We start from the raw sequence: 22,646 nt of genomic DNA, 5'->3' as shown, positions 1-22,646 counted from the left end.
TTTATCATTCATTTTTAAATGAATGAATGACCTCTCTAGATCTTCTATATTGAGAAGGTCAATATTTTTAACCAAAATCACCACAAACACATTGGTACTAGTGAACCAATTTTAAATTTTCAAATTTAACTGGTGTCACTTGAATCTATAAAAGAAATGAATGATAAACCCTAAACGCTTTTAGAGAGGTCGATCAATAGAAAATATTTTTAACCAATATAGCCACAAACACTTTGATACTAGTGAAACAATCAGGTTTCCACATATATCTGATGTCATTTTATCTCACATAGGTGTAGAAAATAAAATTAAAAAAAAAAGTCAATGATAAGCACTAAATGTTTTTTTAAAAAAGCAATACTTTTAACAAAAAGAGCGACAATTTGATACTAGCAAAACAGTTTAATTTTCTAAATATAACCATTGAATCCCATTCACGCAGGTCCGCCACTGGTTCTAAGAAAAGCCTCTTAGGGATATTCTGAAAGAGCTTCAAGATCCTGCAAGTTTTGTCTTTGTGTTAGTTATCATTTTGGATTGGTCTGTGAATGATATCAAAGAAAGTGTTTTGATCAGATTATAGACTTACAAACAAGCTCTTGTTTTGTGCTTTAGGCGAAGCTGGGGTTAATTATCTCTGGTTTCCCGGATTCTGAACCATCTTCGTCATCGTCATCTTCATCTTCTTTCAGACTTTCCTCAGTTTCCTCTGCAGCTACTTCACGAGCAGCTGCGAGCTCCTTCTCGAGCTCCTCTTGCTTTTCCTGCAGCCCTGACATGCTCAGAGACTCTGCGATCTTCTGCTTGATCTGCTGCTCAAGCGTCTCAATCTTCTGACTCGCTTCAGTGTCACCTGGCGTCTGGCTCGCCTTTGCGGTCTCCACTTTCAGTAACTCGACCATGCTCTTGATCTCTGGTGTCCTCACCACCTCCTCAATCTTCTCTGTGATTTCTTGGTTCAGCTTTTCAAGTTTTTCTTGAAGGTTTTCGTCCGGAACAAAGGTCTGCTCAACCACATCCTTCAGATTCGGTGTCACAGCCTCAAGCTCCAGACCCATTGACTTCAACACACCCGCCATCTCTGCTTCAACCTCGCTCTTCGTCTTCAAAACTTTTTCTTTGAGTTCATCACTTAACTCTTCAAAAGACGATGCCCCTGAGCTTGCAACCTCGGCTTTGATTGCCTCAACTTTTTCTCTGATTTCAGGGCGGTCCACGGCTTCCTCAAACCGCTTATTGATCTCCTGTTTCACTGAAGCAGCTTCTGATGCTGCCTTGGCTTTGGAAAAGTCTCTCAGCATGTTCAGCTTAGATTTTAGGCTCTCGTAATTTGGCGCCTCACTCAAACGGGTATTGAACTCTTCCTTGAGCTTCTCAATTTTCTCGATCAGAACCGGGTGCATAAGATGCTCCTCTGAACTCGCTTTAGAGAACTCTTCACGCATTGCCGTTAGTCTCTCCTCCAAACCCATTGCTTTTGCAGCTTCAGTGTACTCATCATCGATCTCGGATTTAAGTTTCTCAATCATCTCATTAAGAACTTCACTCGAAGGCTCATCCTCTGAAGACGTCTCCTTGGCTTTCAGAATCTGCTCCTTGAGCTTCTCAACCTCGCCATCCAGATTCTGGCTAGTGGAGACCACAGCGTCCCTCCTCTTCATGTTGACTTTCCTCTCCGGCTCTATTGGAAGATCTTCAATGAACACTCCAATCTTTCTGTACTTAGCCATCCTGTGCTTCAGCAGCTCCTCCCCACTCATTTTTCCGAATTCCTGAAAAAAAACCAAAAACAAAAGTCAGAAAATTGTCTGATCCACATTCAGTGTTTTGAGGCAAATAACTATGCGTACATTCATGTTTTCGTTGATAGCAATCTTTATCTGCTGCGACGTCCATGAAGGATCAGCATGGGCGCCACCAAGCGGTTCCTGTATAACATGTAAGAGAGTAACTCACTGATCCAAAACAAACAAAAGAGTTGCAAGAAGGCTAAAACAAATAGATTAAAGGTAGGATCAGTTACAGGTATGATTCCATCGGCTACATTAAGCTTGACCAGCTCCTTGGAGGTAATTCGAAGCTTTTCAGCAGCCTGCGTACAAGAGTTTCATTCAGAATTTACACGATCACTTAAACGAGCAGATAGAACAGAGTACAGACCTCAGGAGCAGCCTTGGAAGTCTTCCACAAGATCGCTGCACAGGCTTCTGGACTGTGAAAGCAGAATAACAAACAGGAATAAATCAACCTGTAAAAAAAAATATCAAATTATCGTTTCTACATAGGAGGAAAATTTTTACCTGGCAACATAGAAAACTGCGTTTTCAAGCATCAACATTTTATTAGCGCAGCCAATGGCTAAGGCACCACCAGAACCACCTTCTCCAATGACAATAGAAAGAATCGGCACTTTCAGGCCGAACATTGTCCTCAGATTGTTGGCAATCGCTTCACCCTATTATACAGATAAGCAAAAAATGTTATCCTGCAGACACACCAGTACACGTCAAACATAAAAAAGACAAGTTCCTGTACCTGTCCGAGTTCCTCGGATTTAAGGTCTGCATAGGCTCCAGGAGTGTCGATGAATGTCACGATGGGAAAACCATGATGGTCTGCGTAATACATCATCCGTAGTGCCTTCCTGTAACTGTTGTTGGCATTACAGAAATTTGATGAGAGTGTTGTTGACTCTGAATAATTCTATTTAACTACAAAACAAGAACATTTCTAGCAAAGAAAACATACCCATGCGGAGTAGGCATCCCAAAGTTACGCATTATATTTTCCTTGGTGTTTCTACCTTTCTGGTGACCGATGAACATATATCGTTTGCCATCTATGGTTCCAATACCCGTCACAATTGCAGGGTCATCATACCCTGCCCGATCTCCATGAAGCTCCATAAACTGAAACAAGAGCAGTGAGTCCCCAAATTGAAGAAAAAAAACAAAAGTTTTATTCCCAATGTATGACAAAAAGGCCATAGTAATGAGAGACCAGACCTTGTCAGTGATGTTATGTATATGATCAAGGAATGTAGGTCGGTTGGGATGACGTGCAATGTTCACACGTTGAATCGGAGTGAGATGCGTGTAAAGATCTTTAAGTGCCTTAGATAAAAAAATGAAGGGTCAGTAGTTATATTAACATCAAATTTGAATGGTGGGTCTTCTTTAATCATATAAAATTGAGAACCAACCTATGCTTGAATTTTTACCTGTCTATACTTGGTTTCGAGAGTGATAATCTGCTCAGTGAAGTCCAACCCGGTTTCATTGGCCATCTTCCTCACCTGCATCACAAGGACCAAGAATTAAGAAACTAGACACCACAGGGAAATCAAACGAAGATGCAAGCACGATGATTAGTATTCATTCTTACATCAACAATCTTCTTCTCCAATTCAACAAGAGGCTTCTCGAAATCCAAAGTGACAGGCTTTTGTGTATCCCCCAAAGGTTTGAAAGTCGAGAGGTAAGACAAGACTCCGCCTTTCACGTTCGGGTCAGGATTCGCAGGCCATGGATGATCAAACTTCTTACCTTTCTTGAGCCGAGAAGTCACATACAGGTCCTTCCTTCTTGTGGTTGTAACCATTGCTCTTCCTAAGGTTTTCAATGAAACCCCACTAACACCATTGCTCGAACTACGCAAGTAATCCGAAGCAGAAGCAGAGGCTCCACCCAATGCTATGGATGAATGAGACAATAAAGCCATTTTTGTTTTGCTCAAATAGCTGAAGGTTGATGATTTCTTCAATTACTTGAATGGATCCACTCCAAAACAGATCTCAATCCTCTAACTGAACAAAATCCGACATGGACAGAAACCAAAACCAAAGACATATCAAGTCCCAGCAATAAAAGAGTAAATTGCAAAAGACAAATAAAAAATCAGTCAGATTTCTATTCGTAGTGCAATAAAACCGATCAAATTGAATTCACTCGAGATCAGATTGGAGCAGATTCAATCCAGTGCCCATTTTCTCTCTTGTCAACAAACAACCAAATCTCAAATACCAAATGTCTAAACTTTATCAACAAAGGAACAAAAACCCAGCTCAAGTAATGAAAATCCCAAGAAAACTCACCACAAAACAGAAAGAAAAAAGCCAGAGATCCAAAGACGAAGACGGTGTAGTTTCACAAGGGAATGAAGGAGGAAGGCAGAGAGAGCATCGAAGAGATCGTCGTCGATTCGATACGATTAGAGGGGTTGGTTAATTGGTTTTTTGAAATGAGAAAACAAGTGTATGCGAGTGTGTGAGCGTGAGAGAGCGCGTGGATTTGTTTGTGTGGAAGTGTTTCGATGTTTCTTATGCAGATTGGAGAGAACAAAAAGAAAAGAAACAGAACTTGATTATTGCCAATTTGCCAGAATTTTCCGGTTGGTCGTTAAACCATTAAGAAGTTTAGACCTTGCCCTTTCGCACGTGTGCACGTGATGCCTCGCCCGTGTCAGATAATAATATTTTATCACTTTCTTCGTTTTGGATATGTTCCGGTGGATTTGTTGGGGTTAGGTTATGAGCCGGTGGTGGACTATTCTTCTGTCAAACAAATAAGGAAAAAAAAATCCTTATAAATTTAGAAAACAAATGTGAAAAAGGAACTCCGTTGCCGGGACTCGAACCCGGGTCTCTCGGGTGAGAGCCGAGTATCCTGACCAGCTAGACTACAACGGAATTGTGAACAATCTGAAACATTTTATTATTTAAATCTAAATCTCAATGGATGGCTACATTTCTTCTTCTCCTCGAGTCAAAATTACGAAGTTCACTTATCCCGTGCGTAGAGAGTTCCATGGAGCTCAAACCTTCCAACAGTAATTACTTCATTTCTCTGCACCCTTTTTATCTTTTGCTCTCGTTTAATCCGAACAACAACAAACATTGAATGTTTTCTCTGGTGCAGATAACATTCTTGAGCAGCTGAGACATGGGCTCGCTCGGTTCGAGCTTGTTTCCTCCCCTACTCCTTCTGTTGCAGATTCAGTCTCCTCCGCGTCTTTTGTAGGCGCCACGCAGGGCAATAGCTATGCATTCTTCGCAAGAATCGGTTCTTCAATGTAGGTTTCCCGTTTTCAGCTCTTAATCCAATTATCTGAGTATTTGGTTAAAATCCTAAGCTGAAGATTTTACCTTTGAACCGTACTGTTTCTGTATTAAATCTTCAGGAATCGGTCTCCGGCAGCGAAAAAGGTTGAGCAGTACGCTGTGGATAGAGTTACTGGGGATGGTCGGTGTCTATTTAGAGCATTGGTAATTCGCACTCTCTCTGTTCTATTTAGATATTTGATTGTTTTCTTGTTGGGTTCCTGAAGAAAGTGATGTAATTGGTTCAATGTTTAGGTGAAAGGAATGGCCTTTAACAAGGGTCTTACTCTCAACCCCCGGAGAGAGAGAGATGATGCAGGTGAGGTGACTATATATATTCTATCAATTCATAGCCCTTGTTTTGAATCTTTCATGTTTATTGAATGTTTTTGAAAATTAGAAGATTGAAGTTTTCCGAGTTTGAGGATTTAAAAATGGAGTCTTTTCAGTCTGTTAACCTTTGAGTGTTGTTGGAACATCGTTATCTGCGGAAATGTGTTGTGGGTTCTCCTTCTCCTTCTTTGGTCTATTGATTGATGAGGAGTTGAGAAACCTCATTTGTATGAATGAAGAAAAAAGATGCATTTTTTTCGACAGATGAGTTACGAATGGCTGTGAAAGAGGTTATATGCAATGACCCCAAGGAAAGGGACAAGTACAAAGAAGCTCTAGTGGCTATCACAGTAGATGAGCCTCTGAAACGGTGAGTCATATATAAGTATTATGTTTTGTTGCAGCTCGATGATGGTATTATGTTTCTCTTATCATTTTTTATTCTTCAGCTATTGCCAGCGGATAGGAAGACACGATTTCTGGGGAGGAGAGTCCGAGCTACTTGTGAGTAGTTCCTCTGCATTTCTTAACTCTCAAAATGTTTACTTCACATCACATCACATTTCTATAAAAGTCAGGGTGTTTTGCTTTCAACAGGTTCTTTCCAAGCTATGTAAACAGCCAATCATCGTCTACATACCAGAGCACGAGGTAAAATTCCTTTTTTTGATCTTGAGTCTTGAATAGACAAGAATCGGTGTTTCTTTACTTCTAGCAAATCCGGGTCTTGACTCATTCGGTATTGGTTTGTTTTTTGCAGCATGGGAAAGGAGGAGGGTATGGGTCGGGTTTTATACCGATTGCAGAGTATGGATCTGAGTTTCGAGGAGGTTGGGGAAAAGGGAAGACGAACAAGAATGTTGTTAGGCTTCTTTACAGTGGTAGAAACCATTATGATTTGCTTCGCTAGACCAACCATTTTTGCCTCGTTTCTTGCTTGAATTACCCGCCGTTGACTTTATTGATATTATTATTGAGTGACTTTAAACATTATAAGAGATTGGAGTTTTGTACTCTTTGTCAAATTGTTAATTAAGGTAAAACAAATCTTCCTTTAGGAACAAACTTGCTCATCTCTTATGGGAATCCATGATTCCAAGTTTGGTTACAACATGTAATGAACTGAGAGTTTGTCTGCATAAATTGTTTTTTTTTTTTGAATTTGAGAAGAACTTCATCAACTTTGTCTCACAAGTCACAAATCTTCCTTACGTAAATAATCAACCCATAAGTAGCTACTTCATAGCTCATCCCTTTGTTGTCCATGTTATCAAGTTGTCTGCAGCACTTGTGGTTCTGATCAAGATATGGAAGTGAATAATAGGTGATAGAAGATGAGTGTTTTCAAAAAAAAAAAAAAAAAAACAACAATTTAGTAGTCCAAATCATGAGAGTTATATAAAGAAGCTCGTGGACATAGCTGAACTTTCTACCAGCAAACCACTACATCAGAATCAGAACATATTAAACACATCATCACTCTAGTCAAAGGATATGATATAGTTTTTGACGGAAGTGATCTAAAAACAAGAAAAATATTTTTATAAAAAAAGGTTGATGATAAAGGTAAGAGTCTCAAGTAAGCAATAGAATATGATACTGCAAATGGAACAAAGAATGCTGCACACATTACACCTTGCACATTTGTGTATAGCGGTAAGTAATAGTTACGTTATGTCCAATATTTATTTGTTTTTAGTTGCGTTTGTTGTCCATCTCTTTGTATTATTTTTGTACCATTGACGGCTATGAAGAAGAAGCATAAGAATGTTAAATTCAATGTTGCTCTTTATGAGGCCGATGCACAACTTGCATTCTTGGCTGTTAAAGGAAGAGTTTACGCGATTTACACTGGTGATTCTGACCTCGTGTACCATTTAGATGTCTAAGAGTAAAATTTTTTATACACTTTGCATCATATCAATTGTAGCTCACGTCTCCTAGTGGTAGGCATTATACTAATTACTTATCCGCCTCCAACTATCAACTATTGTGTCACAGGTCGTATATACAAACGGGTATTGAGATTAAAGCCTGCGATTTTACAATCTAAAAAAATAGGATGCATGCGAATTTTTGAATTCAAGATTATATGCTGGTGGAGATGTGCAATTAAGTCACTTGTGATTATTTGATAAATTAGTCAATTTCACACTCGACAAAGCTTATTTACTCATTAAAGTACACAAAAGTTACAAAAATGTAATTTTTACAAAACTAGTTTAATAGAATGAGAATGAGAATCCCTAAAGTAGTTAAAAACACGTTAGATTTGAATGTATGATGTGTTTTGCTTTCAGGTAATAGATTGAGAATCCCTAAACGCAAGGGAACTCACAACCTGCAAACCTAAATGTAAAGTTGTGATAATTATGCAGATTATTTAAATTAAAGAGAGATTTTGTGTCTAGGATATGTACAAAGCTAAGCAGTGCCGGTCCTAGAAACATTTTGACGAGGCAATAGTATAGGATATTTAATCTTTAAGGGGGCCATTTAGCAAAACTAATTTAAAAAAAAACATAATAATTTTATTATATTTTTGCTCATATTTTTCATATATTATGCTTATTTTTTTTTCCTTTTTCCAAATTTTATTCAACTGTAACAAATGTATTGACATAAATTTAATTAAAACTATCATTAAATTCACTAATAATAATTAAACCCAGTAGTCCAATATGATGTCTATAAAATATTTAATATATAAATTTATTTTTATTATATAAAACTGAAGTATTCTTTATCAAAGTTAAGACTTAGTTATAAACTTCTACAACTCTTCTGTAACGGAAAAAGGAAAATCAGTTGGATTCTGTTCTTCTGTTTCTTCTTCTCTCTCCCTCAACACTTTCCACACTCTTAGTCTTCTGTCATCATGTCTACACATGCAAACCAGATCCTTCTAGGTTATGCAACACTAATTAGTGTAGGTTTAGGTTTAACATCTGACTAGAGATGTTGCACTTCTGGTATAGGGAAGATGAGTGTGCAATATGCTTAAGAGAGTTTGAGTGCAACATTCCATTGGAATAAGCCATGTAAAAATCTGTTCCACATACATTGTATTTGTGAGTGGAATGTAAATACTTCTCCCACGTGTAAAAACACTTTAGATTAGTATCAATGAAGTACGGGTAAATAAGATAATGTAATTTTTAATATTTATGAATTAAAGTAATTAAGTAAACGTTTGAGCCTCTGATTATGTCCACCTCATATTTATTCTAACAATCTAACAGTGTGCCACTGCCACATTGTATGTAAATTGTAATAACCTGTTAGCTGTTTAAAGTTACATTTATGTAGATTTTATTATGTTTTACTAGTTGCAAAATCAAACAAACGAAGATCTTGTAATGGTGCATGGATCCCTCTCACGTAAATCCATGACCTGATTGATGGATATTTGTTAAGATTGTTATATGATAGTTGAACTTTTTAGGTCTTAACCAATATTATAATTTGCTTTTTTTTATTGAAGCAGTAGTAATGTCTATCACTGTTTGTATTAATCTTGATCTCGATTTTCCATTTTTTTTTTCGGTTCCTTATCCTTCTTGCACCTTCCTGTCAGAGGAGTTTTTCCTTGGATTTCGTAATTCCACTAATATGCACTTTCTCATGAGTCAAATAGTTTTGGCTTTTGAGGTACAATCAGTTTCCGTTGTTGACACGCGCGTTAGTTGCCGTACCCCTTTTTTTATGGAAATTTGATTACTAAGAAAAAATTACGTAAATTTTTAAATAAAAGAATGTAAAAAAGGAACTCCGTTGCCGGGACTCGAACCCGGGTCTCTCGGGTGAGAGCCGAGTATCCTAACCAGCTAGACTACAACGGAATTATGCTTATTTGGAAAACTTTAGTTATATAAATGATAATTATAGGAAGAAAATAAAATCGTGGCATATTTGATGTTCGTCCTGGCTCTGCTTTCCGATCTCTTTCTCTCAAAGCTCCGTCGTCTCCATCGATGAGCTCCTCTCCTCTTCGATTTTCCTCTAAGAACAATCGTCGATTTCGTTTCTAAAAGTAAGTCCTTTTTTCTTATTGATGATGTAATGTTTTCCCTTTCCAGTGGAGATTCCTGTACGAATGTTTGTGTCGAATCTCCTCAGAGTAGATTAACTAAAGAGATTGTTGAACTTGATTGCTTAAACCCTTTATCGAGATCACAATCGTCAATATAATTGTAAATTTTTAGAACCCGTTCCTGTATGGTCAAAATTGCGATTTTTACATGATTAAGCTCTTCAAAGACTTCTCTTTTAGCAATTCGATGATGTGAAATTATAGTTCTTGTTCGCTTTTCTTAAAAACAGTATTAGTGTGTATGAATCGTCGTTTTGTATTTGATCTTTAATCCCAGTTTTTCTTTTTGTTCCTCTTGCAACTTCCAGTTTGAAATAAGATGGCGAACGTGTCTGTTGCTGCGGAATGGCAACTTCTCTATAATCGATATTACAGGAAGCCTGAGATATACCAAATGAGATGGAAACATGTAGATTTGAGTCGCAACAAGGTGGCTTGTGCCTCATTTGGTGGGCCAATTGCAGTCATTCGAGATGACTCGAAGATTGTCCAACTCTATGCTGAATCTGCTCTAAGAAAGCTCCGCATTTTCAACTCAGCAGGTATACTTCTCTCTGAGACGGTCTGGAAACACCCTGGAGGACGCCTCATTGGAATGTCCTGGTCTGATGATCAGACACTAATCTGCATCGTCCAAGACGGCACTATTTATCGTTACAACATCCACGCTGAGCTCATCGAGCCCAATATGACAATGGGAAAGGAGTGCTTTGAGCAGAATGTGGTGGAGTGTGTCTTCTGGGGAAATGGTGTTGTCTGCTTGACAGAAGGAGGGCAGTTATTCTGCATTTCCGATTTCAAGACAATGAAGCCTTATAAGTTGGCTGATGTGCCGGGGTTAACAGAAGACGATCTGCTTCAGCCAACTTGCTTGGCTGTGAGGGAACCTCAGTACACAATGTCTGGGAATGTTGAGGTGTTGGTAGCAGTTGGCGATGACATTTTTGTTGTGGATGAGGACGAGGCACAAACTATTAGGTTTGATGAGCCTAGTGTTGAAGACTCTGAGATGCAGAATGATGATTATGGGAATTTGATTGGACCTGTGCAGAAGATGATTGTATCACCTAACGGGAAATTTCTGACACTCTTCACTCATGATGGCCGGATTGTTGTTGTTGGCATGGAAACAAAACATATTGCTATTGACTACAGTTGCGAGGTATGCATCATTGCCTCTTGAGATGCTTGGTTCTTTCTCATACGCTGAATATAATTGGTGTAAATATGGTGCCTTAATTGTGTCTCTAATCACATACTTTTCTAGTCAGCCCTTCCTCCGCAGCAAATGGCTTGGTGTGGAATGGATAGTGTGCTGCTCTATTGGGATGAGGATTTGATGATGGTGGGTCCTTTAGGAGAACCAGTTCACTATTTCTATGATGAACCTGTAATTCTCATCCCAGAATGCGACGGAGTGAGGATATTATCTAACACGAGCCTTGAATTTCTGCAAAGAGTACCTGATTCTACCGAGTCAATCTTTAAGATTGGAAGCACATCACCTGCAGCTTTGCTGTATGATGCTTTGGATCATTTTGACAGGCGAAGTGCTAAGGTAGGTTTATTACTATAGACAACAAAAAAAAGCATATGTATCTTTATGGTGCTCTGTAGCAGATGTTGTGCATTATGATGTGATTTTTCTTATTAGTCAGGCTTTCGTGTCTCAGTGCTTCCTGCTGTTGCTGATATTGTATTATCACGTTCTAGAATGAGTATGGTGTTCTGACAGAAAAAGTGGACTGACTTGAGAAGAATAGTTTGTAATGAGTGATGAAACTGATTTGCTCTTCTTCTTTCAGGCAGATGAAAATTTGAGACTAATTCGTTCATCGCTGTCTGAGGCTGTTGAATCCTGTATTGATGCTGCTGGCCATGAATTTGATGTAACTCGTCAGAGAGCCTTGTTACGAGCGGCTAGTTATGGACAAGCGTTCAGCTGGTTAGTCTAAAAGAATTTGACTTTCAGTAATTTAACTTTGGAGACTAACCCTCGGTGAACTGTGACAGCAATTTCCAGCGTGACCGTGTCCAAGAGACTTGTAGAACCTTACGGGTTTTAAACGCCGTTCGTGATCCTAATATTGGCATACCTCTGAGCATTCAGCAGTACAAGGTCTTTGCAAATTTGTATATTTTTTTCTTAACAAAGAGAGTGTTTGTAGCTACCCTTTCCTCATGAAATTTATTTGGCGTGCAGTTACTGACAGCAATGGTTTTGATTAGTCGCCTAATTAATGCTCATTCCCACCTTCTTGCTCTCCGGATATCTGAGTACTTAGGAATGAATAAAGTAAGTCAGATTTTTTTTATTTTACTTTGAACGTGCGACCTTATGGTGATTGTGAAATTTCTATTATTGGCGTCGTATAGGAAGTGGTGATAATGCACTGGGCGTGTGCAAAGATAACTGCTTCACAATCAACTCCAGATGCTCATCTTCTTGAAATTTTACTTGATAAGGTTCATATTCTACTTTATATTAGTCTTTGCACTATATATAGATGAAGGAAACACATGGACCTAAAAGGGACGATGTTCATTGAATTTCAGCTCCAACTATGCAAAGGAATATCTTATGCTGCAGTGGCCACTCATGCTGATAACTGTGGCCGTCGAAAGTTAGCTGCAATGCTAGTTGAACATGAACCACGCTCCACGAAACAGGTTTGTCTATCTAAGATGACCACCTCCTGTTCGGTTTTTAATACAGATATAAAAAGCATTCATGTTTTTTGGCTAATAAATTGTGTAGAAACTTTATTTCACATGTTTCATGATCACTTCCTGTAATTCCAGGTTCCTCTTTTACTAAGTATTGGGGAGGAAGACACCGCTTTAGTGAAAGCAACTGAGAGTGGTGACACAGACCTGGTTTATCTCGTTATATTTCATATATGGCAAAAGGTGCATGATTGTTTTATTTTCGATGTAATACTTCAACTAGAAATATGTATGTTGTGCTAACAAACAAGAACTAACTGGTTTTTATTCTGTGGGGTTTGACCAGAGGCCTCCTTTGGAATTCTTTGCGATGATCCAAGGCAGAGTTTTGGCTCGTGATTTATTTGTAGCTTATGCACGGTAGGAAAATCTTATTCTACCTAGCTTGCTTGATTATTTAAAACTACACTGTTTAAAACCTGGTTTAACCAAGCAGTTGCAAACTTGCAATCAATGTTTTTTTGCAAGTATCTAACGGTGTTACATAATTTTCCTACTGTAGGTGTCATAAACATGAATTCCTGAAGGATTTCTTCTTATCTACGGGTCAGATTCATGTACGTATTATGATCAAGGTTTTCCTTGATTAATTATCTTAGTTCAGAAGCTAAGTTGGGCCAATTTGTTAAATCTTTTTTTCCTGTAAAAACGTTGAAGTTGACCATCAGAGAAATGCTGGTTGTTTCAGGAAGTAGCTTTCCTTTTATGGAAAGAATCATGGGATATGGGCAAAAACCCAATGGCTAGCAAAGGATCTCCGCTGCACGGTCCGCGGATAAAACTAATAGAGAAAGCCAGTAACCTTTTCTCTCAGACAAAGGAGCACACTTTCGAGTCTAAGGCCGCTGAGGAGCATGCAAAACTCCTGAGGTAATAGATTTTAAGCCAGTGTGCTCTTTCTTTCTTTTTTTCTAAGGCATCCTCTCTGTATTGGAAACTTGATTTTCACTTGTCAGTGTATTCTTTGCTCTTCATCTCATGGTCTTATTTGCTACATGTTTTAGGATACAGCATGAGCTAGAAGCTAGTACGAAGCAGGCTATCTTTGTTGATTCAAGCATCAATGATACTATACGTACATGTATTGTCCTGCGTAATAATCGTGCTGCAGCAAAAGTGAAGTCAGAATTCAAGGTCTAATCGGATTTTTGTTTTCTTCCCCGTTTTGTGCGATGAATGACCTAGAGAACGCCATCTTCACCACAGTATCTTTTGAATTTTCAGGTTTCTGATAAAAGATGGTATTTTCTTAAAGCATTTGCTCTGGCTACAATCAAAGACTGGGAAGCGCTGGAGAAGTTTTCAAAGGAAAAGAGACCACCAACAGGTAATTTTGCAGCCTTATGATAGTAGTTTCACTGTTAGTTAGCATTTGCATCCTGTACTAGTCTGATTTGAAGAGGGCAGAAAATTCATTTCGGTTCATCTCTCATGGTTTAACTTGCATTATATATCATGAAGGTTTCCGTCCATTCGTGGAGGCATGCATCGATGCAGATGAGAAAGCGGAGGCTCTAAAATACATCCCCAAGCTGTCAGATCTTGGAGAAAGAGGCGAGGTCTGCTCTGGATATAACATATATCTACTCTTGGATTCGATTATTTATGAATCTATCAAAGCCTTTAGTGTGAGTTTTTTTTTAATTGTGGCGTCTCAGGCTTATGCTCGTATTGGAATGGCGAAAGAAGCGGCTGATGCAGCGGCTCAGGCAAATGATGGAGGAGAGTTGTTGGAGAGATTCAGGAAGACGTTTTCACAGAATGCTATTTTTGATACCCTTAAAATGCCTTTCCAAGGAGTCTCCTAGTTTTAGAGTGATATCATTTGCTCTCTTTTTTTTTTGTTGGTTTGTATGTAACTCATGAGAAAGTTTGTAAGAGTGAGTAATTAATTAAAATAATTGTGAAAAAAAAAAAAAACTGGTGTTGGTTCTCCCCAAGTTGTGTATTACACTATTACATATGTATCCTTTTCTTTGTGTAGCATGTGTTTTACCGGATAATTTATCTTCATCCAAGGTATACACACTTACTAAGAAAATTGTGATGTGGTTAAAAGGGTATAAAAACTAGCGATATTGGAGGCTAATATTTATATTTACCTCTCTTTCTGCTAAGTAACTCTTAGCTTTGTGTCACAAATCATACCATGGATATGTTATGCTGAAAAGGAAAATTTCTTCTATCTATAACATAAAAGATAATATCATTCCACAATCCATGAAGGAAACAATATTGGCTTTGACTTTTCACCTATAACCTTTTTTCATCTCTTTTAATTTCGTAAATTATACACCATGCAGCGATATGTTTACTTTAGAGTTTAGGTAATTTGTTATACTACTACGAAGGCGCTAGAAGAACCCGAGAAGCTTGTAATGGATCCAAGTAACGGCTTAGAAGCTCCGTAATGTCTTAGCCTGTAAACTCCGGCAACCGCAGATTCCGGTATCCTCCACTCAACCGTGGCTTGGCTCTCCGGGCTCAGCTTCGCCGGTCTTGACCACTTAAACTTTAGACTGAAGTCATCGTCGTCGTATGCTGGGACCCACTTCCCTCCGTCGCGCAGCGTCTCCACAACAGCAAAAGATCCCTCCGTCATCAAGTCGTTTCGTGGACATCCCGACCAAAACGTCGCGTTGACTTGCTGGCCTCTCCTGAACGTTGACTTTGGAGGCACATCGGCTTTGACATCACCGAAGCTGACTCCTAAAGGAGTTGAGTCTATGACCACAGGCGATAGTAAACTGATCTGTTTGTCTAGAAGGTCGGGTGGCTGAGGCCCGCGTGGGAGTGTTTGACCTTTAACCAAAGCTGTAGCTAGTTTCTTGAACTCTTGGATATAGGCAGTGAGTGTGTGTGGTCCATATAGCGTTGAAGCTCCCTGAAAAACAAGCAGTTGTTTTAAGCATAGTGGCGTGACTTGTAAGCAAAGCAGAGTCAACGATCAAAATTTTTTTTCTTATAACAAACCTCGTATCTTTGAACCTCGTACTCTTCGAAAGTGGTTATGTACTGAGAATACGTGTTGGTGAGACCTGCGATTACGACGTGGAGATTGTTGTTGAATTCCTTGCTGTCCAAAGAGATGAGAAAAGACTTCACGGCGTCACGGAGGCGCCTTCCAGCCATTGTCGTGAACTCTGGATCCAATTATAGATTCACAAATCAGCGTTTTAATCAGCTAAAATATCCATTCAAGTTTTAGGCTTTTAGCTTCACTAATGGTTTTAAAAGAAGTTTATTAGCTCATTGACATACCTCCGGGGACACTGAGGATGACTAGTTGACCAATGCGAAGTATCTGAACCGGAAGAATCGAAGGCTGCATGGTTCATGTGCAAATTAAAAGATCGTCAACACACTATGATTTCAAATCTTCAATCAGTTTTTAGGAATCAGAGGATATAGCCACTCACCGCCCAGTCATATGGTGTTTTCATCTCACCAGTGTCAAGTAAAATGGGTTTTGGTTTTTGGCATTGGACCTGTTCCGGACCAGGAGTTGTTAACACGTTCCTCACTAATCTCCAAAAGTCATTACCCTTCAAAAGGAAGCAGATTCCATTTTGTTAGAGAAAGGAAGATTCAGAGAGAAATTTAGGAACAAGAGGATAGTTAAGAAGCTTAATTACCTTATCATCTCCTTGTTTAAAATCAAAAGCACCTGGACCATCAGTTGTCCCAGCAGCAAAACCAAACCCCATTGCAGCTGGACATGTCTTCACCGTCTCAGAGCCCCCTGCTTTAGGAACTGTGACTTCAAGATTTGAGAAATCTACATACGCATGTTGGTAACCGATTTTGCCCTGCAGCTTCTCTGTAGCTTTGTTAAATAGTTCCACTGCCATTTTGAATTGCCTTTCTCCAATTATACGTGTACTCTCAAATTCATCAGGGTAGCTGCATCAGTAAAACAGAACACCAATCAGAATGTACAAAAGATAGAATTGAAGGCAAAGAAAAAACATAAGAAACCAATGTTGTATATAGTATACCCAGGGCCACGTCCATAGCACAATTCGTTCTTTCCATTGCAGGTACTGTGATTGAAATCACAAGGCAGTCCAGTGTCGATGCAAAACGCACCAAGAACATTCGGACTCACGTCACCACAATTTGATTGACAGAAGGCAGAGACAAATTTACGCTTTGAATCCTTTCTTACTCGTATCTTAGCATCAAGGGACTTAGCCACAGACTGTCCTCTAGATGACTTATAAGAAGCTGCAATATCCAAAAGTCTGCTGTCTGAAACAAAAATATAACTTTCATCCTGATTAGTCTCGCTGCAACTACATTGTGCAGAATCATTTGTCATATGAATTGCCACATTAGGTAACTCAGAAAAAGGGATTTGACTCACGGTTTCTGCTCAGGTCAGAAACAATGGTTGATACTCGCCGAGGGATTTCTCTTGAACTATCAGAAATCTTCTGTCCATTCTCAAACCAGTCCTCCATGAAACGCGCTGCTGCGCCTTTATTATCTCCACTTATCAAAGAGTTAGTCCTGCTCATGGAGGTCCCATGAGTTGCAAACCAGTTAAAGCTTCCAATAGGCCCCAACTGAGAATCAACAAACTTGAGGAGCGTCATTTCTTTGTCAACGTTATACTTATATTTACTCCTCTCAGCTGCAGGATTGTTTAGATAAGAACTCGGGCTTCTGTTCACGCCAGCATCCAAGAGATCCCCTAATCATCACACACACAAACACAACGATTTTAATTAAAGCAAGAACCTTTATCCTTCAAAATTACGATTGAAGGAGAGCAAAGAGAGGATTTTTAATTGAATACTTTACCTTTGTTGACAAAAACGGAACCAGGACGTAGACTTTGGTGAGCTTGGATAATGGTTTGCTCAATGCCATCAACGAGGACGTCAAAAGATTGACGAACAAATCCAAGAGACGTCACAATATATGTGACATACTGAAGATACCCTCCTGGTCCAGCATGCGTGTGGATTCCACTTATTGCCACATTCTTCTCTGTGTAAATATCACCGTATCTGCAAAAGAAAGAAAACAAAAAAAAAGACTTGAAATTTCTCATCGATTAAACATTATTATTAATTTCAGCATCGATTTCGTGTTGATTAGTTCAAAATCGATCCTAACTCTGGAAACGATTGAAATTCCACTAACAGTCTAATTAAAGATGAATCTAAAAATGTCAGATTTTAGATATTCCGAAGATTCTGGAAGATAGAGACGACCCAAAAGAAAGAAGAAGATTCGTACCTTGCCTTGAGCCGCTCAAGAACTTTGATTGTAACGATCTGAGACGCCATACACGCGTCTAGATTCACAAACGCGACGCGATTCTTCCCTTGGAGATCAGCGACGATGAAAGCCCGAGCTCGTAAACGGAAATGAATCCCGGACGCGATTTGTTCGGAGTTTGCGTAGCCCATCATGTTGACGTCAGCGGCAGGACCAGTGATGTCATAGCTTCCGACTCCGATCAAGTACTCGGAAGACGAGTAAACAGCTTTAGCTAGGAGAAGAAGAAGAAGAAACTGAAACTGCAGTGGCAGTGAAGCGGCCATGGTTAGAGAGCTTGAAGGAAAAATAAAAAGAGATTGCGGATCTTAGAGGAGATTCACACGAGAAGGGGTAGAGAGGAGATTTGGGAGAGAATCCGCCATGAAAGAGTGAAATTGAGCAAAGGCGTGAGTGGGAGAGAGAGAGAGAGTGGAAGAAGAAAATTCAAAATGTGGACGCGAGTGGAAGTCGGTAGTGCTCTCATTAATTTCACAATTCATATTAAACCGCGTTAAAGTTTAATTATGTTTCGTATTTTTTAATTTTAAAAATCAGATACGTGTTACGATGTACCGAGAACTTGTATAATTACAGTTAACTGTATCATAACCATACCATTAACTATAAAATAATGTTTTTTATAAGGAAATTTTTTTTCTTGGACGATTATTTCTGATCGCATCATGTGAGATGAGATCGTCTTTTGATTTGTTGTCGTTTTGATGGAACCAGAATGTGATACGGCTTGAAGCTACATCCATGTGAATGTGTTAATTTTCTCATATATACGACCTTGGTTTGTCTAGTTGAATCTTAAAAGACACGACCATATGCGCAAATCTTATCATGGCACGTTAGTACAAAATCTTTATTATCTCACGTTAATAGTGTACAAAATCAGAGGTGGGTGGAATTCTCAACCATTTCAACACATGGCACATACGGACCCGACCTTATCCGGATCCAACCGACCCGACAATTAAAAACAAAAAAAAAAGCAAAATCTGTCTCCTCTGTTTCGTGTAAAATTTAAGAAGAAGAAGAAGAAGTAAGAGTAATGAAAATAAGGCACAATTTGAGGATACAAGAAAAAGATCGAATTGACCTGGGTTTTCCTTACTCTCTAAGAAAAATCTCAAATTTAATCTCTTTCGGTTCTGTTATTTGGAAGCTCAAAAAGCGGAGAGGCAGAGAGAGATTCGTAATCCATGGATAAGCCTCTGCTTTCAGGTATTCAAAAATCCTTACTTTATCCTCTGTCTGTGTATATATCTCCTTTGAATTCTCCGATCAATAATTGGTCTTGTTGAATTCTCTTTTCGGATCAGATAAAACGAAGGAATCCGAGAGGTGGGATTCATCATACCAGTACCTGCAGAGAAACAGCTCTTCTGCTCGCAACGCCTTTTTCGCCGGAGCTGGCGTTACCGTAGAGGAAGTCCGTTCCGCTTCAGCTGTTTCCGATCCTCCGTCTCTCTATCCTCCCGTTTTAACGACCCCAGTTTCGTTGCCCACTCGTAAGTCTCGTCTCGTCTCGGCCCATCTATTCTCATTGCTATTGTGGAGACGATTCGTAACTCAAATTATATTTGAGCTGTGAGTTTTACTGGTGATTAAGATGATCGAATACATGCTGCTTCCTCTAGCTTTTGATTTTGATCCCTTATATAATGTGAAAGTTTCATCATTTCCTATGATCTCCATTTCTGGAGTTTTACAGAAGCTTTTTGTTTCCTCTCTCTCTCTCGGTTTTCTTTCTTTAGCCAGATGATGATTTATCGGTTCTGTGTATTATTCTAATGTCCTACCAAATAACAGTTTTTTCACAAATTTCTGATTTCTTCTTGGCATTTCACAGCTCAAGCTATTGGCTACCCGAGTGCATCTGGAGCAGGTCATGAATTGCAAAAGTAAGTCCAGGGAACAACTTACTTATGTTGCTATTCCATGTGCTTTTACAATTCTTAGGACGCAAAGACTTGTGGCGTTAGATTTATTTCTCTGCATGTTCTGAACATTTTTGTTGGAACTAATGTAATCCTCAGGCAGATTCTTGATGAGATTGAAATAAGAGAGCTGCTTATTGATCATATTGGCCATCGCTGCTGTTGGGGAAGCCGTCCTGCTCGGACATGGAAGATTCTTGCTGTTGAAGACTGCAATGTTTATGTCGGAACTCTTGACACTTTCATTGAAGAGAGGGAAGCTTTAACACAGACAGTGCCTTTCACTGGCGGGAATTTCAATGGGAAGAAAGATGGATCTGCTCCTGAGTTATGGCAACTGGACCTGAGATCGCAGTTTCCTACACTGTTTGTCCCTTACAAAGAAACTCAAGTCCCGGTCCCTAATTCTGAGACTGTTGATAAATGCACTGGTAACAACATAATTTACTGTTAGGACAATAAGAATCTTGTAGATTCTGATGAGGTTCGGTATAATTGATCCACAGGTTGCACAGGAAGAGGAGAAGTAGTATGTCCAACGTGCAACGCCGATGGAGAGCCGGGGTTTTACAAGGAGAATCAGGTGATGAAGTGCTCCTCTTGCTATGGAAGAGGTTTGATTGCTCATAAAGATGGATCCGACACAATGTAAGTTTCATATCAACAACTCAACTTTCACATTGATGGTCGCAAACCGTAGCTCCTATCTAAAGAAAACCTTCTCTTCTCCACAGATGCGCAGCTTGTAACGGTAAGGGAAAGCTTCCTTGCCCAAACTGCCAGTCTCGCGGGTTAATCAAATGTCAGTCTTGTAACGGTACTGGTTCTCTTCTAACAAGCAGTATCGCAGTTGTGAGATGGTAAGTTTTTCTCAAATGGCTTTGACCAGCAATTGAAATTGGCTATGAGTGGCTATTGAAAGATTTGCTTTCTTGACAGGAAGACTCTGTCGAAGCGAAAGGTGAGTGCAACAAGAGGAGCTGGCTCGGTACCAGAAGAAGTATTTCACAGAGCAGAAGGAGTTCAGCTTTGCAACACACAAGCTTACCAGTGCACGCCAGCTTACTTTGCAGACTCATATTTCCTCAACAAAGTCTCCTCAGAAGTCATCTCGTTGAGAGCTGAAGTTCCACCAACGGCGAACGTGGTCTGCGAGAGACACACCATATCTGTTGTGCCTGTGACTCGTGTCACCATGGAAGACCGTGGGAAAGCCTTCAGCTTTTACATAATCGGTTTTGGTAAAGAGATTTACATGAAAGATTATTATCCAGCAAGGTTCTGCTGGGGTTTGTGTCCTTGCCTTGAGTGGTTAAAGCTTTGAAAACCAGAGTTGATTTTTTTATCATCTCGACCTTGTTAGTACAGAAACTCAGAGAGAGATTGCTTGTATACAGAGCAGTTATTGTGTTGTGTATATAATTTATTGTGGCCAAATACTTGATTGGATCAGGAACTTGAGAGCTTTAGAGAAGCACACTAGTTCTCGAACTTACTAGCTTTAGAGGAAGGAGCAAATGAAACACAATTTGTAATCTTTTGATATGATAGAGGTAAAATAAGATTGAAGGGGAATCTCTTCATTAGGCTTTGTTGGCAGGCTTCTTCTTGGTGATGTTTTTCTTAGGCTTCAGCTTGTCTGATCTTCCTGACTTCTTTTTTTTTCCCTTCTTGTCGTTGTACATGTTTATCGCCTAAATCATATTTATTATTAGACATCAACATAATCATCTCAAATCATATTGATCTCCCAACACTCTGGTTAGTGTGGTGGGCGTTCAACAGCTGTCCGATTCCAAAGGGGTTTGATCCTTGTCTGGTTGGTCGGAGAATAGAAACGGCGTTGAAGAAATCAGGCTACTCTGATCTTGTCACCATCACTGCCGTAGGGAACCTAAGAGAGGGCCTTGGTGAAGACGTCATGCGCAAGCTTTCTTCCAGTGGAATCTCTCTTAACCATTCCATTCGTTAATCTTCTTTCTATCTCTAATTCTATCATTTCTTTAGTACACAAATGGATTTATTTAATTTAGGGTTTAGGGTTCAACGTTGCTTTCCTTTACTGAACCAGGACCTGCATCGGTGTTGTGTTACCACTCTATGTGGACTAGACTGGATACTACAATGCTCATATTTGGTGGTCATAATCTACTGGAACCCCTAGCTCTTATATTTCACAGTGAAGCAGAAGAAGGATACAAATATCTTCTGGCATATGATCATCAACTAGTTCCATCCTCATCCTCGCGCTGGAAAGTTTTTCAGAATAATGCTCGTAAAGAGTGGCTCTGGGAAAGCTTACTGTCAGGTGTTTGTCCTCTCTCCCTCTCACACACATACACTGTGTGATTGTGATCTCTCGTTGAAATAATATAAAACCAGCAAAGCTGTTTCTTTCTGAACTAGTGAGTTCTTTTTTCTTCAACAGATGATGATATGGATTCAGGGTCTGCGGACAATGAAGACAAGACTACAAGGATTGTTCTTCAGGACAAGTGCACTGAAACTGGTGAATCCCCCTGGTATTGCAGTCAATGCGAGTTGGCTTGTCAAAGCTTGGAAGATTTCACCACGCATCTCAAGGGTGGAGAACATGGATTTTGGGTAAGCCTCTCTCTCTCTCTCTCTCTCTCTCTCTCTCTCTCTCTCTCTCTCTCTCTCTCTCTCTCTCTCTCTCTCTCTCTCTCTATGCTTGCTTCTAGACATTGTTATGAAAACATATTTCATTTAGTGTCTTTTTACCACATGTTTCCATTTCAAAGAAAAAATGCCCATTGTTTTCGAGTAGGAGTGGGACTCATGGGCTAGTCATAGAGTTGTGGATCGTACTAACTCTGATAACTTTGTATGGGGTCGATCAAAGGCAAGTTTTTTAAATATCTTTCAAGTTAAGATTTCTCAGTTTTGGAATGTACAATTGCGTTCAACTAGAAGACCCCTTTCACAGCTTACCTAATTGTGCCATTGTCACAAGTTTTCCCTATCTGATTTCCGCTTGATGTGCATTTGGTTGTCAAGTAGGAGTGGGACCAGATCAATCTTGGGGACTACCGTGATCGTCTTTCATATAAGCTTTTTGAGGCAAGTTTTTTTAGATTCCTAATCTTTTAGAATTCACCATTGAGTTCTAGCTAGACCGCAGATGTGGAGTAGATATAGCATGTTTTTGGATTTACTG

General features: G+C 39.4%; 5 protein-coding genes and 2 non-coding genes across 8 annotated transcripts; 3 read left to right on the top strand and 4 right to left on the bottom strand.

The window, feature by feature from the left end:
• Nucleotides 1–323: 323 nt before the first annotated feature.
• LOC18026779 (acetyl-coenzyme A carboxylase carboxyl transferase subunit alpha, chloroplastic) lies at nucleotides 324–4,362 on the bottom strand. The gene is made up of 12 exons (XM_006410941.2): nucleotides 4,094–4,362; nucleotides 3,385–3,805; nucleotides 3,221–3,295; nucleotides 3,006–3,113; nucleotides 2,749–2,909; nucleotides 2,536–2,650; nucleotides 2,301–2,455; nucleotides 2,161–2,212; nucleotides 2,024–2,092; nucleotides 1,851–1,928; nucleotides 590–1,772; nucleotides 324–500 (listed from the first exon to the last, which is right to left on the bottom strand). Exons 2-11 carry the CDS (start codon nucleotides 3,718–3,720, stop codon nucleotides 612–614), a joined length of 2,310 nt encoding a protein of 769 aa, XP_006411004.1. The 5' UTR covers nucleotides 3,721–3,805; nucleotides 4,094–4,362; the 3' UTR covers nucleotides 324–500; nucleotides 590–611.
• A 252-nt stretch (nucleotides 4,363–4,614) lies between these two features.
• TRNAE-CUC lies at nucleotides 4,615–4,687 on the bottom strand. Its single transcript has one exon. It is a non-coding gene; the product is annotated as a tRNA-Glu (tRNA).
• A 92-nt stretch (nucleotides 4,688–4,779) lies between these two features.
• On the top strand, nucleotides 4,780–6,478 carry LOC18026777 (OTU domain-containing protein At3g57810). The gene is made up of 8 exons (XM_024148180.1): nucleotides 4,780–4,827; nucleotides 4,917–5,070; nucleotides 5,179–5,263; nucleotides 5,354–5,417; nucleotides 5,696–5,801; nucleotides 5,881–5,935; nucleotides 6,029–6,082; nucleotides 6,192–6,478. Exons 1-8 carry the CDS (start codon nucleotides 4,806–4,808, stop codon nucleotides 6,339–6,341), a joined length of 690 nt encoding a protein of 229 aa, XP_024003948.1. The 5' UTR covers nucleotides 4,780–4,805; the 3' UTR covers nucleotides 6,342–6,478.
• Nucleotides 6,479–9,200: 2,722 nt separating this feature from the next.
• TRNAE-CUC lies at nucleotides 9,201–9,273 on the bottom strand. Its single transcript has one exon. It is a non-coding gene; the product is annotated as a tRNA-Glu (tRNA).
• Nucleotides 9,274–9,365: 92 nt separating this feature from the next.
• Nucleotides 9,366–14,154, top strand: LOC18026776 (protein VACUOLELESS1). Of its 2 annotated transcripts, XM_024161097.1 has the most exons (16): nucleotides 9,366–9,464; nucleotides 9,833–10,686; nucleotides 10,792–11,082; nucleotides 11,330–11,469; nucleotides 11,538–11,643; nucleotides 11,728–11,820; nucleotides 11,901–11,990; nucleotides 12,081–12,194; nucleotides 12,327–12,434; nucleotides 12,538–12,611; nucleotides 12,754–12,808; nucleotides 12,940–13,121; nucleotides 13,256–13,385; nucleotides 13,476–13,578; nucleotides 13,713–13,810; nucleotides 13,910–14,059. In XM_024161097.1, the coding sequence occupies exons 2-16, from the start codon at nucleotides 9,844–9,846 to the stop codon at nucleotides 14,057–14,059; spliced, it is 2,577 nt and encodes an 858-aa protein (XP_024016865.1). In that variant the 5' UTR covers nucleotides 9,366–9,464; nucleotides 9,833–9,843. The 2 variants fall into 2 exon arrangements, with proteins under 2 accessions (XP_024016865.1, XP_006411003.1); XM_006410940.2 differs by lacking the exon at nucleotides 9,366–9,464 and having other exon boundaries at nucleotides 9,844–10,686; nucleotides 13,910–14,154.
• A 261-nt stretch (nucleotides 14,155–14,415) lies between these two features.
• Nucleotides 14,416–17,970, bottom strand: LOC18026775 (neutral ceramidase 2). Its single transcript, XM_006410939.2, has 9 exons — nucleotides 17,499–17,970; nucleotides 17,058–17,266; nucleotides 16,618–16,947; nucleotides 16,250–16,502; nucleotides 15,887–16,154; nucleotides 15,671–15,796; nucleotides 15,513–15,576; nucleotides 15,225–15,394; nucleotides 14,416–15,135 (listed from the first exon to the last, which is right to left on the bottom strand). The coding sequence occupies exons 1-9, from the start codon at nucleotides 17,804–17,806 to the stop codon at nucleotides 14,587–14,589; spliced, it is 2,277 nt and encodes a 758-aa protein (XP_006411002.1). The 5' UTR covers nucleotides 17,807–17,970; the 3' UTR covers nucleotides 14,416–14,586.
• Nucleotides 17,971–18,544: 574 nt separating this feature from the next.
• On the top strand, nucleotides 18,545–21,034 carry LOC18026774 (protein SSUH2 homolog). The gene is made up of 7 exons (XM_006410938.2): nucleotides 18,545–18,752; nucleotides 18,851–19,039; nucleotides 19,381–19,432; nucleotides 19,568–19,899; nucleotides 19,975–20,116; nucleotides 20,203–20,328; nucleotides 20,408–21,034. Exons 1-7 carry the CDS (start codon nucleotides 18,731–18,733, stop codon nucleotides 20,790–20,792), a joined length of 1,248 nt encoding a protein of 415 aa, XP_006411001.1. The 5' UTR covers nucleotides 18,545–18,730; the 3' UTR covers nucleotides 20,793–21,034.
• The last annotated feature ends 1,612 nt before the right edge of the window (nucleotides 21,035–22,646 follow it).

Source organism: Eutrema salsugineum, unplaced genomic scaffold (genome assembly GCF_000478725.1).
Source record: "Eutrema salsugineum unplaced genomic scaffold, Eutsalg1_0 scaffold_10, whole genome shotgun sequence".
Classification (NCBI taxonomy): Eukaryota; Viridiplantae; Streptophyta; class Magnoliopsida; order Brassicales; family Brassicaceae; genus Eutrema; species Eutrema salsugineum.
Note: the sequence above shows the minus strand (reverse complement) of the source record. Positions and strands in the feature narration are given on the sequence as shown.